Below are 17,900 nucleotides of genomic sequence, written 5' to 3'. Positions count from 1 at the left end.
TTGACATTTTTCACTTATTATTTTTAAGTGACTTTTGTTGGAAAGTAGGTAGGGAAAATTGAGTAAGTTTGTATATAAGCAAACCTAGACTAGCACTAAATGACAGAAGAGGCAGCAGGAGCACTCGCTCAACAGGCAACTTCTCAACAGAACCCGCAAGATCCATAGCGTTTTTGCCTCACACCAGCTACTCTAGCGTTTTTGCATCAGTAGGTCATCCCTGGCGATTGTTGCACGGCAGATCAGCCCGGCGTCATCACGACACAGCAGATCAGCCTAGCGTTTTGCATTTGCAGAACATCCGACGACAACAGAACCATTTTCAGCCCTAGCGTTTTTTATTTGCAGATCAGCCCCAGCGTTTTGCAGATTCACCGCGACGGAACACCAAGAAGCATCAGTGTTTTCAGTTTTCAGCCCTTAGACACCGCAGATCAAGTCCCGAACCTCGTAGATCTCACCTTCCCGCAGCAGATCCTCGCCGCATGGTCAGTTTCCGCAACGTTTACAGTTTCAGCCCGGAAAACGCAGATTTCAGCATCTGCGTTTTCAGCGCATCATCGTCGCATCGTCGCCATCGACATCATCATCGAGATAGAGTCAGAATTCAGCAGATAAAGATTCACAGATTTCAGCCCATAGCATTTTTGGACAGCAAATAAAAGATTGCAGATTTCAGCTCTTAGGTCCGTGTCGTCATCTCCGTCGTCGCCGTCGACATAGCTTAGACTTGCATCAACCACATGCATTCCCATTATACCAGATTGTGCAATCATAAGTAGACCACTCTCGCCGATGAGAGTGGGGCCTTCGGAGGAGGGTTTTACAACGTCTATGGTGTCGTATCTCTCTTCTCTCTCTATCTCTCAGTCTCATACACTTGCACGCACAGTGTCCATTCACTTTGTTGTGATCATAGCATTCTCTCATTAAGAACAAAAGGCTCTCCCTTCCATAAGAACAAAAGGAACCTTGAGCACAGTTCGGAGCACTCATCTTGAGCAAAGCGCAAACATTCATTCCGCTGCTCCTAACATTGGTATCAGAGCTTTGGCAGTGTTCTGTATCACTCAAGGAAAGAACCACAAGAATTTGTTTTGCTTGTCGCGGTCGCACGAATCCAAATTCGCTTGGGCGTGTCGATTCTTAATCATGTTTTTGAAGAGTGACAGGAAACCCAAGAAAGAAGGGCTTGTCCAGCCTCCCCTTGTGTCTCTTTTCACTCATTGAGAGCGGACCGTGCACTTAGCGGCCGGCCAATCGACGTGAGGTGGGAAAAAGCAACCTTGGTGTGAGCGCAAGGCCACCAAGGGGTGCGTCCGCGGAAAGGAGTAGAACTCGGGTGAAAAGAAGATCCTTCTCAGACGCGGTTTGCAAGCAAAAGAAAACCTCAAGAACCTCAAGACCCTCAAGAACCCAAGAACCCAAGACCCGCATGAACCCAAGTTTCTCGTGAACTTAAGAACCCACAAGAACCCACGACTTCAGAATGGTCGTCACTCGAAGCGGAATGGATACTTCGCTTGGAGGTGATGAGCATGAGAGAGGCGAAGAAGAATTTTCCCCACCAGGAGGTTTTTCTGACCCTTCCCCATCTACGTCAAGGAGTGCATTAACTTCTATGGAGGCTTTGGATCAGATGTTTATGGAAATAAATTTAGAACGCAAAGCAAGAAATGCAGAAAGAAAGCAGAAATGGATCGCAGACATGCAGAAAGAATGGCAGAAATGAAACGCAGACACGCAGAAAGAAGAGCCGAAAGAGAAGCAAAAAGAAAGGAAGCCAAAGCATTCCAAGAACAGAGTGACCGACACAACAAAGAGTTCTGGCGACTCTTTTCTCAAGTTCAGGCACAGATGCAAGAGATTTGGGGAAAGGAGACTCTCTCAGTCTCTTCTTCTCAAAGCATGATACACAGGATTTGCATGATGATTTGAATGACAATGATTTGCATGATGACAATGATGATTTGGATGACAATGACAAGCATGATGATTTGCATGATCAAGATGTGATTTCTCACAAGCATGATGAATTGCATGAAGATGATGTGATTGTTCACAAGGATGATGAGTTAGTGGATGCTTTTTCTAGCGAAGCTAACCTCGTTGTAGAGAGGATGCTTCTCCATCAATGTCCGTTGCATCCGGCGGCGCTACCATGGCCTCCACCAAGGGTGGTAGCGTCTCAAAGAAGAGCAAAAGAAGTCATGGTGGGTGGCCTCCAAAGCAAGCTACTCTTGCACAAACGGTGGGTGGAACTTCCGGTCCATTGTCTTTCCTCGAAGAGAGGCAACGACAAGCGGAGATAGAGATTGCACGCACCATCATTGAGTGCAATCTCTCTTTTCATATTCTTCGCACGGATCGTTGGAAACGCATGGTGAAGGCTATTGCCGCGGTTGGTCCATGTGAAGGGTGGACGGGAGTGTCATACCATGACATGCGCACCAAAAAGCTTGATGAAGAGAGGGCACGAATCGACAAGTCTCTTGACCCCGTGCGTGCCGGATGGGTAAAGTATGGTTGCTCTATTCTCACTGATGGATGGAGTGACCGCAAGAAGAGAGGAATCATTAATATCCTTGTCTCATGCCCTCTTGGCACCTACTTCTTGCGAGCAGTTGATGCGGGAGCAAGGGGGAAAAAGGTCACGGGTGCCTTCATTTACCGCCACATTCGTCAAGCCATAAAAGAGGTAAAAAAATTTATTCCACTCTCAAGTATCTACTGTTTTCAATTTTGTCTTTTGCCTTGGCTCTTCTCACTTTCCCTTCTTTCTCCATATGTAGATCGGTCCAAGCAACGTCATTCAAGTAATCACTGACAATGCCTCCAATTGTGCTTCCATGGCCAAAAAGCTAGAGGCGGAGTATCCACACATAGTATGGACTCCATGTGCATCACATTGCATTGACCTCCTCTTGGAGGACATTGGCGACCTACCTTGGGTAAAGGACATTCTATCCCAAGCCCTCTCCATCGTCAACTTCATCAACAAAAAGGTGAGAGTACTTGCGATATATCGCACTTACTCCGGCTTGGTGTTGAAGAAGCCTTCCGCAACACGCTTTGCCGCTATGTGGCTCCTCCTTGAGCGCCTCTATGATGTGCAAACCAACTTGCAAAAGACAATGGTCTCGGATGAGTTCAAAGCATGGATTGAAGAAGAGACCCAATCATCCCAACAAGATGCAAAGGCCATCCAACGGCTTTGCTTGAAGGAGGAGTTTTGGCAAGAGGTCAAGGGTCTTGTCATGGTGGTATTGCCATTGTATAAGGTGCTTCGGATGACCGACATGGAAGGGTCTACCATAGGTCTCCTTTACCACTTCATGGAGGAGGCTTACAAGGAGATTGAGAGATCCACCATTCTTGATGGAGCACCCGATGGTTCACGGTAAACATATCACCTTATGATTTATGTACATTGTAAGTTGTTTTTTTCTATCTACGGTTCTACCCTTCCATGCTTGACTATCTTTCTCTCTCTCTTTGTAGTGATGTGTTGGAGGACTCTCCAAAGAGAGATGACATTCTCTTCCTTGTTAAAAAGCGGTGGGATTGGATGAGGCGACCAATCCATGGCTTTGCCGCCCTCTTGCATCCGGCTTTCAAAAAGCCATCAATCTTTGCGGATCAAGCACTTCAAGAGGAGCGCGACAAGTACCTTCCAAAGATACTCAATGAAGAACACCATGGAGAGTTTCTCCAAGAGCTCATCAACTATGGAGACCAAAGAGGCACGGCATTCGCTTCCTCGGTGTGTTGGAAGAGGGATTCGTTAGTGAAGCCTCTTTTTTGGTGGGAATGTTTTGGCTATCAATTGCCTCACCTTCAAAGGGTGGCATTGAGGGTTCTTGGACAGGTATATCATATATATTAATGATTATACATAATACCATACCATAAATTATAAATTTATAATCTCAATCATGTCATCATTTGACATTCATCATTCATGTGACATGTCACATAAGTCACCTCTCAATTGAAAATTCCCACAATTCAAATCTCATGCCTCTCTTCTATCATCTATGTGCTCTAGGATTGCTCATCGGGTGCATGTGAGCGGAATTGGTCGGCGTATTCTCTTATACACACCAAGATCCGCAACAAGCTTTCTACGAAGCAATTGGAGTGGCTTATCTATTGTCGCTCCAATTTACGCATGTTGAGGTCCATGCACGAGATGCCAATGGCTAGGCAGGTAATTGAGTTGGCTACATCATACTCTTTATTTATGCTTTCACATGTATGATGTAATATGTATGATGTATCATGTGCTCATATTTTTGGCATACCAAATTGCTAACTCCATTAATCTTCTTGCATGTTGTAAATGACAAATAGGTGAATGTAGATGAATGCAAGCTCTCCATTGAGACTCTTAAGAGTCTCAACAAAGCTCGCGATCCAGAGGAGGAGCAAATATTTCGAGACCTCTACTTGGAGTTGGAGGAGATTGATCGCCGTGTCTCTCACACACGGTCCCGCAAGAAGGTGGTTGTGCGAGCTTTGGCAACTACAGGTGGAGGAGCTTCCACTTCGGTTCCTCGTGGGAGTGGAAGAGCGTCGGCACGGACACCCAGGACCTATGTGCGGCGAGGCTCAGGTAGCGGATCTACTATGGCGGACACCACTTTGGAGAATGTGTCCATTTCTAGACCTGCGGATCCTAGAGAGCCAGAGTTTGATGATGAGGGCAACATCCTTAGTGAGGGAGATTATGGTCTTGCATCTAGTGCATCTGATGCAAGTAGTGATGAGGATGATGCAGCTACCTCTAGCTCAAGCTCTAGCTCAAGCTCGGACCACAACTCCGGTGATGAGAGCGATATGAGCACTTAGAACTCTCTCTTTATGCTTTAAAGTTTGTACCCATGGGCCATGAGACTATGAGTTGTGTCACTACTTTTTTGTACTACTTTTTGTCACTTGTATCTCTCGAGCCTCGACTCTCTACTTATGTAATGAATTATGAAATCAAATGCAATCATGATCATCTTTTTTCGAACATTGCCGTTTCCAATGTCCATGGCCAAATCTTTAATGTTCTTACTTGTAAGACATCTCCTTTGAGTTGTATGTACTTAATACTAAGTAGTTACTCATAATAGAGTAAAAGCTCTGAAAAATATATGATTTATTTTTTTGCATCGTACGTTACGTCAACGTACGTCTAATTTTTTTTAGTTCGATTAGTACCGCACGTCTTCGTACGTGTAACCATCGTACGTGACCGTACGTGTCAACTATGATGGAGCACTCATCTTGAGCAAAGTTCAAACATTCATTCCACTGCACCTTACATAATCACTTCAAACAGTTCACAGTTCACAATTAATTCGACACTTGCCCGGCGGAGTTCCGTGTCTAGAGATATTGGCCCCAAAGACTGGCACCCCTTTCGGTATTTCTTTTTGTATTAATCTGTGTTCAAAGTACAAGAGTGCGGGCAGGCACTCACACTCAGACTCTATGTCCAGATGCTTTGAATTGTGAGAGGCCAACCCGCGTATTTAAAAGTTACAAAGGGATGCTAAAAGCTAAAAGCAAAGCCCAAAAGCTAAAAATCAAAAGCCTTTAGAAATAAAGCAAAGGCTCTTTCTCTCTCTTGTTTGTAAAAATAAAGCAGAAGGATTTTCTCTCTCTCAAGCTCTTTTGAGCCCTAAAATAAAGCAAAAGCAAAATCAACGCTGCTTTTTCCTGCTGCCGCAAACGCGGAAATCCGTACAGTAGGCCACGTGTTAGCTTTTCCCGCAATTGGTGCCGCAATTCGTGGGCTGCCGTACAGCCAGCCATGTCAGCATTCCCGACAGTCTGCAGCAGCCAACCAGCCAAATGTGTGTGTACCACGGACAGCCACGTCACCAAATTGTGACATACCCCCCTCTTGAAAGCAAAAAATCGAGGCATCTGTTGACAAAGGAGAGGAGTAACTCCTCTCTTGTGCAAACCCACTGCACCAAATCTCCGGCCAAGCTGAATTCGGGGTTCCATTTGGAGTAGACTATGCTAAACCAAAAGCTTCAGTTCCAAATCTGAGGAGTATCTGCTAGGTCCTCCTCCTCCATACACTTCGCATCCAATGCATGATAGTTCTTGAATTTAACCAAGAACCACCTTCTTACTTTACCCTTATTCTTACTATCCTTATGTGTCACAATCTGTTGAGGAACAAGGATCTCCTCGTTTTCTTCCACTTCGGGTTGCTCATCAGGCTCCCCGTCTTCGAGTACATCACCTTTAAAGGGTTTCAAGAGACTCACATGAAATGCATTGTGAATCCTCCAAGTGTCAGGTAGTTTCAGTCGCAAGGCGACATCACTGATCTTTTCGGAGATCTCGAAAGGTCCGTAGTATCACATACTAAACTTTGGAGAAAGCCTCTCCTTTCCCTTCTTTCTCAGGCGTGCCTTCTCAAAATGTAAGAGCACCCAATCATCCTCCTTCAATTTCAAATCGCGTATACTCATCAGCTTCAAAAATCTTACCTTTCGAGCTTAGGAAGGGTGGAACCTTCGCAGCACCTCCAATAATCTCAAATGGTGCCTTCCCCGTCGAAGAGTGTATCGTGTTGTTGTAGGCAAATTCCACCACAGGTAAATACTTTTCCCATTGAGTCTTCTGATCCAAGATATAAGACTTCAATAAATCTAAAACCACTGAATTGGCAATCTCAGATTGCCCGTTAGTCTACCGCTGGAAAGATGACGAGAACTGTAACCACGTGCCAATGTTCTCCCAAATTGCCTTCCAAAACAAACTCGCAAATTTGGGGTCCCTGTCAGAGACAATCGTCTCAGGTATGCCATGTAATCTAAAAATCTGGCCACAAACAGTCTCGCTAAATGATCCGGCTTGACTATTTTCTTCACTAGAATGAAATGAGCCTGCTTGCTAAATCTGTCAATAACAGTCCAGATACCGTGACTACTCTGTGTTGTAGGGAGATCAAAAATGAAATCCATTGCAATACTTTCCTAGAGGCGGGTGGGTATGGGCAAAGGCTGTAACAATCCCTGTGCTTTATGCCTGTCAAACTTGACCTTCTGGCATACGAAGCAACTGCACACAAACTCATCCACATCCTTTCTGAGTCTTGGCCAGAAAAAGTATTTCTCTACCCCTTTCAAGGTGGTTGCAATGCCACGGTGACCCGTAAACGTAAACGGTGGACAGTGGCATTCAGTCATAATCTTTTCCCTCAACGGCTGTGTAACGCACAACATGGTTTTCCTCATCCAAGTAGCCATCCCGAATGGAATATCCCGCTATTGTCTCCCGATCCCATATCCGTGTGAAAATGTTTGCAAAATCCGTATCCGTAACATACTGGTCGACCATACCCTCAAAGCTCCTATGATGTATCACGGAAATAGCCAGAACCAACGGCTTCCGAGACAAAGCATCTGCCACCAAATTCTTATATCCCTGCACATGGACAATTTGGAAGTGAAACTGTGACAAGATGTTCGCCCACCGCATCTGCTTTTCCGATAGCTGCTTCTGTGACAAGTAGCGTAAACTCTGATGGTCTGTAAAGACAGTAAAGTCCGCTCCGAGTAGGTAGTGCCGCCATTGAGTAAGAGCATGGATAACCGCCAAAAGCTCTTTCTCATAAATTTGTGCTGTCAATTCTGGCCTTGAGAACAAAGGCTCTCGTAAGCAATGACATGTCCTTGCATTAAGACCGCACCCAGACTACGACCACGAGCATCACAATATACTTCAAATGACTTCTCCAAGTCCGGCAAAGTCAAAACTGGTCCCGTAGTCAATTTCTCTTTCAAAGTCTGAAAGACAGTCACCTCTGTGGGTCCCCACGAGAAAGGGACTCCTTTCTGTGTCAAGATGTGCAAAGGGGAAGCAACCTCTGCAAATCGGGCCAATCACGGATAGTCTCTATCTTGGCCGGATCCATCTGCACTTCCTCTGCTGAGACAATGTGTCCCAAAAAGTGTATCTAAAGTAGGAAAAATTCGCTTTTCTTTGCATTAATCACTAACTTGTGATCTCGTAATGCCTGAAAGACTTGAAGCAGATGTTCTCTATGTTCTGCCTCATCCTTGGAGAAAACAATAATATCGTCCAAGAAAGTGCCAACAAAAAGTCGATACTCTCGAAAAATTCTGTCCATCATCCGGTTAAATGTCGCAGGAGCATTGGTTAAGCCAAAAGGCATCACCAAAACTCAAATAACCCAAAAGTCGTCCGAAAGGCTGTCTTGTAGACATCTCCCGGCGCAATTCGGATCTGATGATATCCACTTTTCAAGTCGATCCTGCTAAAGCACGGGGATCCCTGAAGTCGATCAAGTATATCATCGATTCTAGGAATCGAAAATCTGTTCTTGATGGTGATTTTGTTGAGAGCTCTATAATCGATGCACATTCTCCAAGATCCGTCTTTCTTCAAAACCAACAACATTGGAGAGCAATACGGTGAAGTACTAGGCTGGAAAAGACCCTTTTTCAAGAGGTCTTTCACTTGGTTCATAATCTCTTCGTTCTGGGCTCGGCTCACACGATAAGGTGGCTGGTTCGGTTCCAAGTATCAAATCAATGGTATGATCCTTAAGACAAGCTGGTGGCAACTCGCCTGGCAGGCCCTCGGACAAGCAATCAGCAGGAGTGTGCAGAAAAATCTTGGCGTTCTTTGTTCAGGTCAAAACATATTCGACCTTCATTCATCGTTCAGTTCTCTTCCCAAAAAGTGAAAAAAAAAACTGAAGTTCATCAAGTACAATCTCTGAGCCCTTCTTTTGTGAAAGTCGTTTTCTTGGCCCGGTAGTCAACCACGGCGTTGTTCTTGTGGTACCAAGGGATTTCGAGTAGGATGTCACAATCTCCCAAGGAAATTACGTAGAAATCCTCATGCCTAAACACCCCTGTCATTGCAAACGAAGTTTGCCAATGATCGGTGTAATGGCAACATCTCGTCCGGGTGCCACTCAAACTACCTCCGCCTGTGGCCTCAGCCTGTCGAGCGTAATTCCAAATCGAGCCACCAATTCCAAGTGAGAAGAAGTTGGCCTTGGCTCCTTCATCAAAGAAAAAGAGGGCTTCTTGATCCTTCACTTTGCCCTAAAAGCGGCAAAGGTTGTACTTTCATTCCTTTGATTCGGTTCAGGCCCCACACAATGTGGTACCAGTTCTGTTTTCATCTTGCCTGTTCTTCCACATTCCTCAGCTGCTCTCGAACTCTCAGGCCTTTCGTCGTCCTGTTCATTCGGTGCCTTGTGAGGGCACTTCGCGGAGATATGCCCAATTTCCCCGCATTCAAAACACTTCCCCTCTTTGATATAGCTGATCCTCTCTCGACGAGTGAGCTGAGGTCGTGCATCCTTTTCTGTCGTTTCTGGGTGCTCTTCTTCTTTCTACTTTTATTTCCCGAAGTCTGTTCAGTTCTCTACGTCATGATCTCATCTGTGGGGTAGGTCAAACTGCCTGAGTGAATGGCAAAACCCCGTTTCGCATGACTCATCAGCTCCTGAATGGAAGCTGACTTTTGTTCTAAGCAGTGATCTCGGATCTCTGTAGGAAGACCCAAGGTAAACCGCTCAATTTCTTCCTTGAACGAGATCTTCTTAAATGAAGAGGCGGGTGGAAAAGAGCTCCAAAATCTCTCACAATAAGTGTCCACTGTATCCTTCTTGGTCATCCGAATATATCGCGTTCATACTCTCGAGTCAACCAAGAAGAAATAAAAAGCCTCTTAAATTTCAGACATTTAACTGGCGGAGTCTTGTTTAATAGAAGCGTGGACCACCAAGTTCGAGCATTCCCCTTAAAGTAAGAGGCAGCTCTCCGAATCTTAGAGTGCTCTCAGTAACGCCCTCCCGCGAAAGCGATGTCAAACTGTTGTACAAAAGACAAAACCTTCAAAGCATCTCTATAACGAAAAAACGTGTCAAATTTAATTGACTGTCCACCTTCCTTAAACTCTCGGACTTTCTTCCTTTTGTCTTCCAGAAAGTCATACTAGTTGGCTTTATAAAAATTCTTCTAAAAGCTGCTATCATCAAAGTCCGAACTATCTGTAGATGAGTCCTCAGTAGAACTGTCAACCACGGAGTGAGATATAGACTTCTTTGCCTTTTTCTTGCCCTTTCCGAAGCGTTGCTTTTTGCTTCGCTTTTTGCCTTTTCTATCTTCTTCGCTCGAGTCAAATGAGCTAGAAGAACTATGCGAAGAAGAAGAAGAAGAACTGGGTACTCCTTCAAATCGAGCACGCTTCTTCTGTTTCTTTGCCTTTTCAAATGTAGACTTACGACCCAAATAACCCGGGAAGTCTGTGCCTTTCTTCTTCTTTTTGTCGTGCTTTTTAGCTTTGTTTTGCGAGTCAAAAAGCTGAGCAATTCGTGCATCACCACCTCTTCTAATTCTTTTCTGTATACTTCTTGGGAGTAGGAGGTTTCTTGAGAGCGGGTTTTCGGGGTGGTTTTGTGGTCTTCTGCCATTGCGTGTGCACCTCTCGAAAAAAGTCTTGCTCATATATTTTGCCAATTTCGGGTCCTTGGCAAAATTGAGCATCATCTTTGTTGCATCGCCGATCAACTATCGACGCTCCGCCTAAGTAGGCCGAGGCGGGCCATACTCCTCGCGTGAATCTTCGTTGTGATCCCTTCCCACATCTCCGGATGCAGAGGGAGTCGACTGTTCTTTGCTTGAAGCCATAAGTGCTGCGGAAAAAAAGGGGATCGGATTTCCCGTAGAAGAGAAATCGGCCGTGCTCTGATACCAATGTAACAGACTTGGACACTCCAAGTCGAGAATCTACCACGACAGCACAAATAATCACTTCAAACAGTTCACAGTTTACAATTGATTCGACACTGGCACGGCGGAGTTTCGTGCCTAGAGATATTGGCCCCAAAGACTGGCGCCCCTTTCGGTATTTCTTTTTGTATTAATCTGTGTTCAAAGTACAAGAGTGCGGGCAGGCGCTCACACTCAGACTCTGCATCCAAATGCTCTAAGTTGTGAGAGGCCAACCCGCGTATTTAAAAGTTACAAAGGGATACTGAAAGCAGAGCCCAAAAGCTGAAAATCAAAAGCCTTTAGAAATAAAGCAAAGGCTCTTTCTCTCTCTTGCTTGTATAAATAAAGCAGGAGTTTCTCTCTCTCAAGCTCTCTTGAGCCCTAAAATAAAGCAAAAGCAAAATCAGCGCTGCTTTTTCCTGCTGCCACAAAAACACGGAAATCCATACAGCAAGCCACGTGTCAGCTTTTCCCGCAACTCGCGCCGCAATTCGCAGGCTGCCGTACAACCAGCCACGTCAGCATTCCCGGCAGTCTGCAGCAGCCAGCCAGCCAGCCAAATCTGTGTGTACCAAGGGCAGCCACATCACCACATTGTGACAATCCGAGCGATCATAGAGACCAGAGGCCTCTCCATACATCTCCATCCATCTGTGTTGCTAGATCTCCCATGGTGGTCTACTGAGTGTCCCCACACCTGAACTCCATAGAGCATAGCTGGAGTCACCAGAGTGTCAAAAAGGCAGAGCTTTGTTCGCGGTTCCTGAAATTGCACCTGCAAACACATCCTCTCTAGTCCATCCAGAGAGAGAGAGAGAAGAAGAAGAAGAAGAAGAGAGTTTTAACGTCATAGGAAACTATCCCAAGAGACCTTAAAAAGAGAGAGAGAGAGAGAGATTCTTGGTTCTCATAAGGGGCTTTTAAGCTTCAACCACATATTATTGAAACTACATTAGGGCCTTTTAAGCTTCAACTATATATTATTGAAACTTTTCAAACCTTAATTGCTATTCTAGAAAGTTGGAATAAAAAAGAATACTACAAAAATATGGCAACCTATGATCTATCATCTCATAAGACTGGTAGATTTCCCAATATTGTTATCAATTCATAGAGAACCTTTGTACTTACAATAGATCTCTTAGCATAATAAGCATTGAATAAACATTTTGCTTCGTTTAAGGTTTCAAAATTTCTATTTGTTGGCTTTTTACCTCAAAAAAGAGAAGAAAGAGTTCTCTGTTGCTAAACCAAGACTTTACCAATGCCAAGCCAAATGGGGTTCCCAATAAATGACACCACACATGCAACTTGACAATCACAAATGTTACCGATCAATATTTGCTCAAAGATCCTCACATGATAAAGTAAGTTGGTAAATATATGTCCCACCATATAACTTCCTTGAGCCTTGGTGACTTGCACACAATGCTTCTCTTCCCCACCATGTCCATGATCGTTGCAACAGCTTCTCGCCCTTAGAAAATGTATTCTCTCTACCTGAATGAAGGTTTTCATGGTTCCTAATGGGTAACATTATTGCTACCATGATCTTTTTGACGCAAGTGCATGCGATGATTTTGGAGACGGGGGCATCTTAATCAGGCAGCCCCTAGGGAGGCATAAAAGAAACCTTCACTATGCACTTTAAGCACAACAGAGAGCTATGGTGGATAATCTATACATCCCATGTCAACTTATGTCATGCGTGGCAATTTTCTTTTGGATGAGGTGGAGGGGGGCATGCCTCCACATGTCCCCAGGTGGCAAGCAAGGTGGCAAGGTCAATGCATTTGTTCTTCGTGAGGTGGCATGCTAACGAAGCTTGCGTCATATTTACAGGGAATGGCCATTTTCAAGATTCCGTTCCCTGTTCCCGTTCCTGTTTCCCATTCTGAATCCACATTTCATGTTTTAGATTAGACGTGAGTATCTGTAACAACAAATGGCAATTCATGCCGTATTCGCCTTCCGATTATCCATTCAAACAACTTTTGTTGTCGTGTGTAATTTAATATTTCAATTCATTACAATCCTTGCATCAAGCCCCATGTACAAACGCAAACACAAACACGCACAGTGAGGCAAGCATGCACTGGCAGTCCACGCGCTGTGTTGCTGTCATTAAAGGAAATCTGACAAAGCCACATAAGCTGCACATACCAGAGGATCCAATTGTATGATACGCTCAGCAACTCTTCTACCACGGTCCACATCATTATGAGCTTTGCATGCACCGAGCAATGCCTGCCACACCCCGGCACTTTCGCGAACTTCTGTATTGTTTATCAAAAGCTCTCCTTCCGCCAACTGCCCCGCCTTTCCTAAAAGGGCAATCAGGCAGCTGTAATGCTGAAAGGTCGGTAAAACACACGAATCATTGCATAACAAAAAGAAGTAAAGTATGCCTTCTTCCATCAAGCCCTCCTGGCTGCATGCAGACAAAATGTTGACATACGTAATGGCATTTGGCTTTAACCCATCCGCCTGCATCTCTGCAAAGAGCTGCAACGCTTGGCGCGCAAGTCCGGCTTGATTGTACGCAGAAATTATTGTCGTCCATGATATTACATCACGAGTTTGCATATTCTTAAACACACACAAACCATCATCTAATTTCCCGCACTTCACATACATATTAACTAGCGCATTCTCTACCAATAGATCAGTTTCAAGGGCACTCTCGATGGTTGAAGAGTGACATATTTTTCCCCATGCTAATGTCAAGAAGGTGGCACAAGCACCAAGAACAGCACTGAGAGCGACAGGATCAGGTTTGACTGACTTTGCCTGCATTTGTTGAAAAAGGTGGACGGACATTTTCTCGTACCCATGTTTAGCATAAGCCTCTATCATGGCGCTCAATGAGACAGTGTCGTGTTCCGTCACATGATCAAAAACAAGCATTGCACGTGGAAGTTGGCCATGATTGCTGTACATATTGATAAGTGCAGTTGCAACGACAACATTACATTGAAACCCATCATAAGCAAGCATGCAATGAATTAACATACCTGTATAAAGAGTAATTAGCAGGGCGCATGCATCAACCATCGTGCTGTAGGTAAACTTATCAGGCAGGAGACCCTCTGCAAGCATCTGATTGAAGAGCTGATGAGCTAGAACGGCTTGTTCAAGCTGGACAAGAGAGGAGAAAAGAATATTCCAAGTGAACACATTCTTTCTTTGAAAATTATGAAAGACATACAAAGCATCTTGAAGGGCATTGTACTTGCCATACACACTAATGAGAAGATTGCACAAGAATCTCTCACCTGTGTAGCCAGCATGAAGGATCATGTGGTGCACAACGCTTCCTGTTGCGAAGCATTTTGCATTTTGCAACATTTTGGCAAACGTCTGGATTTGTTGAAAATCTGATAGATGCTTTTGCAGATCTGCAGAAGGGGGACGACTTTCCATTGGGCATGAGTGAAGCCACCGTGTCAAGGACATCTGGGGGAATGCATCTGTGAAGTCAGATCTGCCCAAGCCCATGATTGCCCAAAGCGCAATTTGTGGACCTGTAACTTTCCAAGGGCCCATGTGGGGCAAGTGGCTCCAGGCCTGCATTATAGAAGAACGTCCCCCCAAGCCATGAGCGCGCCGGCTGGTGTCATTCATCGACTCGCACTAGTTTGAAAGGCATACCAACACTTCTGTCCCGCAAAAATATAGACCTTCTCTCGCTTCCCCACCTGTGTGAACCCCATTCATTTACAGCAGCTAGCTCTGGATAGGTTCAGTTTGTCGTAGATTTGAGAAGAACAAGTACACCTGGGTAAGGCTTGGAATCTTTAAATTTTCTGCCATGGACGATCGATACTTCATCATCCAAACGTCCATAATCAATTGACACAATACCCACAATCGCTTAACATGTGTGAAACCCAACAGGTAAATACATCTACAGCGTAGGTCAAAGCCATGTCTGCAAGCTCCGTAGTGATCACGGTGGAACCAGCAACCCAGCACCTTGCATCACTGTGCAAACACACCTGTAACCATCATGGGTACAGTAACGCTTAAGCTCACCACCCAGCAATTCACAAGCTGCGCTCAATTTCATGTTGCACCACCTTCTCAATGCACTAATATTGTTATACTGGGCCAAGCTCGGAATTCCTCCACGCGTACTCAGCACTGCTTAATGTCGCAACATAATGTACAACACAGCATTCATGCAGGAACCTTCGGACAAAGAATGCTTCTGGGATTGTTCTGCAACGGAAACCCTAAACCATAAGCACCTATCTATACTATCTATATCTATATCTATGCTATATATTAAGGAGACTCGTTTTCTTCCAGTGCCACGTGTCGCAATTTGCTTTATCTGGCAGTGTGGCCCTGCATCTCCGGCAATAGCGGGAGAGAGAGAGAGAGAGAGAGAGAGGTAGCCGCCGGCCACACTTTTTGAACAAATGAGTAGAAAGATTTTCACCATGCTTGAGCATCCAAGCTTCCGATGGCTGTGATCGATATTAAGGAGACTCGTTTTCCAGTGCCACGTGTCGCAATTTGCTTTATCCGACAGTGTGGCCCTGCATCTCTGGCAACAGGGGGAGAGAGAGAGAGAGAGGTGGCCGCCGGCCACACTTTTTGAACAAATGAGTAGAAAGATTTTCACCATGCTTGAGCATCCAAGCTTCCAGTGGCTGTGATCGACACGGTTAAAGCCTTTTTTTTTATATATAAATTAAAGGCTGCTTAGCGAGCCGAGTCGCTCTTATAATTCCCACGGAGTTGCGTTTGTTGCATTGAAACCGCAGGTAGATGCCCTTTGCACTTGTTGGTCAAAATAGGCAATTCTTGAGGCGGGAGGGAATGCTGACGAGTCAAGCCACTTAAGAATGGAGCTGACTTGCAAATCCAACCTATGCCTGCCCGTCACTTTTGGGGACGGACACGCATGCAGAACACATTGGAGTTGTTTTGATGATGTAGACATTGTTACCCTATGTCTTGGCCTGATTATGTCACTGGGAAACTGATTATTTTAAGTTTTACATCTGCCTAGAGAAACCAACGACATGTACAAATTGTTTAGGAATGCCATTGCTATTCACAACTCCAATAACCTTGGCCACTAAGTTGTGAACTTGCTCACCACCTATGCTATATTAACCTTGCACCCTCCTAGAATTTGCAATATGATTGATGCATCACACTACCAACTTGGTTGGTAGGCATCATGTCTATGCATTGACATTCACAACATTGTTTATGTATGTGCATTTGCACGTATGCTTCAAGCTTCATAAGCTTTAACTAGTTTTTGTATGATTATAGCTGATCGTTACCCTTTTCTTTCATCTCAAAAATCCCCAAAACCTTGAAGCCAACGGTGCATGGATAAGCCTTCTCAATGAACTTTAGCATGCTCAAAAGAAATCTCTATTCCCATAAAACACCATGTGCCCATCTTTCCCAGTAGGCTCGAGCGGTCCATGTATCGTTTTTTATTGTGGTTGTTCACTTGGTTGCTCTTTTGAGCTCTATGTGGTGCCTTCTACATCGAAAGGAAGCTTCTTCGTTGCCTAGGACTCCGTGAACTATTGCATGCTCTTCATATACATATCCACAATTTGTTGTTACACCGTGAATACTTATGGATATAAGGAGATGCTTACAAATGGAGGACGACTTGTGAAGGACTTGTCCATCCAAGCTTCCCACTATCTTGTCATTAGATGTGACAAAAGACCCAAGTTGGATGAAATGCTAGTGCTTGAGAGCTATTGCCACAACAAGAATATTGAAAGCCTTGCTCTTCATCATGGCAACCACCTCCTCTTTTGATTCACTTTCTCCCCGTGTTTGGATAATGGGCAAATTCCCTACCACATCTGCCTTTTGAGACCCGCAAATGGAGGTATTGTTGCCTATAGCATAGTTCTCCTCATCCCCATTGCTAATTGCCATCTCACAATCCCCTTCCAAACTAGACATAACCAACTCTGATTTTGAATCATCTCCCCCTCCATGCAACACTTGCATTTGTCACATGTAATGGAAATGGCCTATGAACTTTGAGAGTAGCGGAATTAGGAAATTAGATGAAGCACTTTTGTGAGATTACTTTGTGAGCATAGCGGGTGAACTTAATTGATGGTACCAACATAATCATGGTACTTAGTTAACTTGGCATGAACAATACTTTTGCAAGAGAGAGAGTTTAGAGAACATGACAACAGTTGAGGACCGGATTCATACGGATCCGGTTCCCCCTCCAAAGGTGTTTGTATTATAGTTTCTCCCATCAAGAGAGACTTGGTACAATACAATCTTTGTGTTCCTTTTGACCTAGGTGATGCAATGAAGATGGAAAGCTTCATGCATCACAAGCATAACATAAACTTTGCAGAAAGCATTAACCATCCCAAGTCTCAGTCCCAAGGCCTCAAACACCTTTGAAGGTGGAGAAAGCTAGCGGGGAATGAGGATAGGCAAGAGGAAGAAGAAACATTCCATAGGAGAAAGAAATAGTTCCTCACTTATCATCACTCTTCTTGCTAGCATACATAATAGCATAGTAATGAAGATGGAGAAGATGGCAAGCTTAAGCATTGGCTCTTGGTTGGATTTGCATTCCATAGCCAAGAGTGTTGGTGTAGGCTCTCACTTCTCACAATCTTGGAGAAGGAGGTGGAGTTCCTCAACTTTCACCAAGTGACAATGATCCAAAAAATGAGTGTGTGTGTGTGTGTGTGTGTGTGGTGTATACCCCCCCAGCACCCCCCTTGCTTGCTTGGGGCGAGTTCTAGCCTTTCCACATGCTTCAAGCTCATTAGACCCCTCTCCCCCTAGCCAATCACATGCAGCATGCATTCAAGTACATGGGTAGTCTTTGAACAAGTGTCCTCCTTACCCCTTAGAGAGAGAGAGAGCTTGAAAATATCTAGATATTTGTTGGATGGAACTAGAAGCTCATTGGACCCCTCTTTAGCACAACCAATAGCATTCAAGCACACCATGTGGCTAAGCATAGGGAGAGTCTGACATGTGTCCCATGTGCTCCTTGAGAAAAGGGATGCCCTTTGGGTGAGTGGGAGGTTAAGTCAAAGATTTCCCTAACTTTGGGACTTTCCCCCTCCTTTGTAGGGTCTCTTTTTTACTCAAGCACCTTACCCC

At 44.7% G+C, this 17,900-nt stretch overlaps 2 protein-coding genes across 7 annotated transcripts in view; one reads left to right on the top strand and one right to left on the bottom strand.

Annotated features, from left to right (window-relative positions):
* The window catches only part of LOC147418949 (pentatricopeptide repeat-containing protein At2g02980, chloroplastic-like), a 39,871-nt gene extending 25,677 nt beyond the window's left edge, over positions 1 to 14,194 (bottom strand). For 5 of the 6 annotated variants that reach the window (XM_086506270.1, XM_086506271.1, XM_086506269.1 and 2 more), the window contains exons 1-2: positions 14,042 to 14,194; positions 12,930 to 13,904 (exon numbers count right to left, since the gene is read on the bottom strand). In XM_086506270.1, the coding sequence (XP_086362396.1) occupies positions 12,930 to 13,904; positions 14,042 to 14,056 (990 nt within the window). In that variant the 5' untranslated portion in view covers positions 14,057 to 14,194. Of the gene's footprint in view, positions 1 to 11,949; positions 13,905 to 14,041 lie in introns of those variants that run through there. The other variant, XM_086506272.1, reaches the window with a different exon arrangement.
* On the top strand, positions 2,135 to 10,814 carry LOC147418950 (uncharacterized). The gene is made up of 5 exons (XM_086506273.1): positions 2,135 to 2,698; positions 2,793 to 3,400; positions 3,502 to 3,868; positions 4,049 to 4,210; positions 4,354 to 10,814. The coding sequence occupies exons 1-5, from the start codon at positions 2,135 to 2,137 to the stop codon at positions 4,849 to 4,851; spliced, it is 2,199 nt and encodes a 732-aa protein (XP_086362399.1). The 3' UTR covers positions 4,852 to 10,814.
* Positions 14,195 to 17,900: the final 3,706 nt, after the last annotated feature.

Source organism: Adiantum capillus-veneris, chromosome 29 (assembly GCF_014529385.1).
Source record: "Adiantum capillus-veneris isolate H3 chromosome 29, ASM1452938v2, whole genome shotgun sequence".
NCBI lineage: Eukaryota > Viridiplantae > Streptophyta > Polypodiopsida > Polypodiales > Pteridaceae > Adiantum > Adiantum capillus-veneris.
This window is presented reverse-complemented; position numbering and strand designations above follow the sequence as displayed.